General features: G+C 68.6%; 1 protein-coding gene across 1 annotated transcript in view; it reads left to right on the top strand.

Annotated features, from left to right (window-relative positions):
* The window catches only part of MYBL2 (v-myb avian myeloblastosis viral oncogene homolog-like 2), a 36,824-nt gene that overhangs the window by 30,374 nt on the left and 6,027 nt on the right, over positions 1-423 (top strand). Inside the window, 1 exon segment of the mRNA XM_010829232.1 lies at positions 111-330. Coding sequence (XP_010827534.1) covers positions 111-330 — 220 coding nt within the window.

The raw sequence follows: 423 nt of genomic DNA, 5'->3' as shown, positions 1-423 counted from the left end.
CTCAGCCCTCAGGGAGCTGAGGCCAGTGTCCCAGGCAGGACGGTTAATGGCCATGAACACCGTGTGTGAGGCCAGCGTCCCGGCTCCAGGCCGCCTCCTGCATCACCCAGGGCAGCAGAGGTGCAGCCGGGTCTGCCCCGCCGTCCCCATGAGCAGGCTCAGCGCGACTCCTTTGGCCTGGGCACGGAGCCTCACCCTAGCCATCCCCACCCGCAGCCCCAGACCCCCCACCTGGAGGAGGACTTGAAGGAGGTGCTGCGCTCCGAGGCTGGCATCGAGCTCATCATTGAGGATGAAGTGAGGCCCGAGAAGCAGAAGAGGAAGGCCGGGGTGAGCAGCTGGGGAACGCACTGCGGGTGGCAGGGCTGGGGAACAGGCACTAGGGGCAGGGGGGCGGGGGCGGCCAGGGAACAGGCACAGGGG

The sequence above is a fragment of the Bison bison genome, unplaced genomic scaffold (genome assembly GCF_000754665.1).
Source record: "Bison bison bison isolate TAMUID 2011002044 unplaced genomic scaffold, Bison_UMD1.0 scf7180017864500, whole genome shotgun sequence".
Taxonomy (NCBI): Eukaryota; Metazoa; Chordata; class Mammalia; order Artiodactyla; family Bovidae; genus Bison; species Bison bison.
This window is presented reverse-complemented; position numbering and strand designations above follow the sequence as displayed.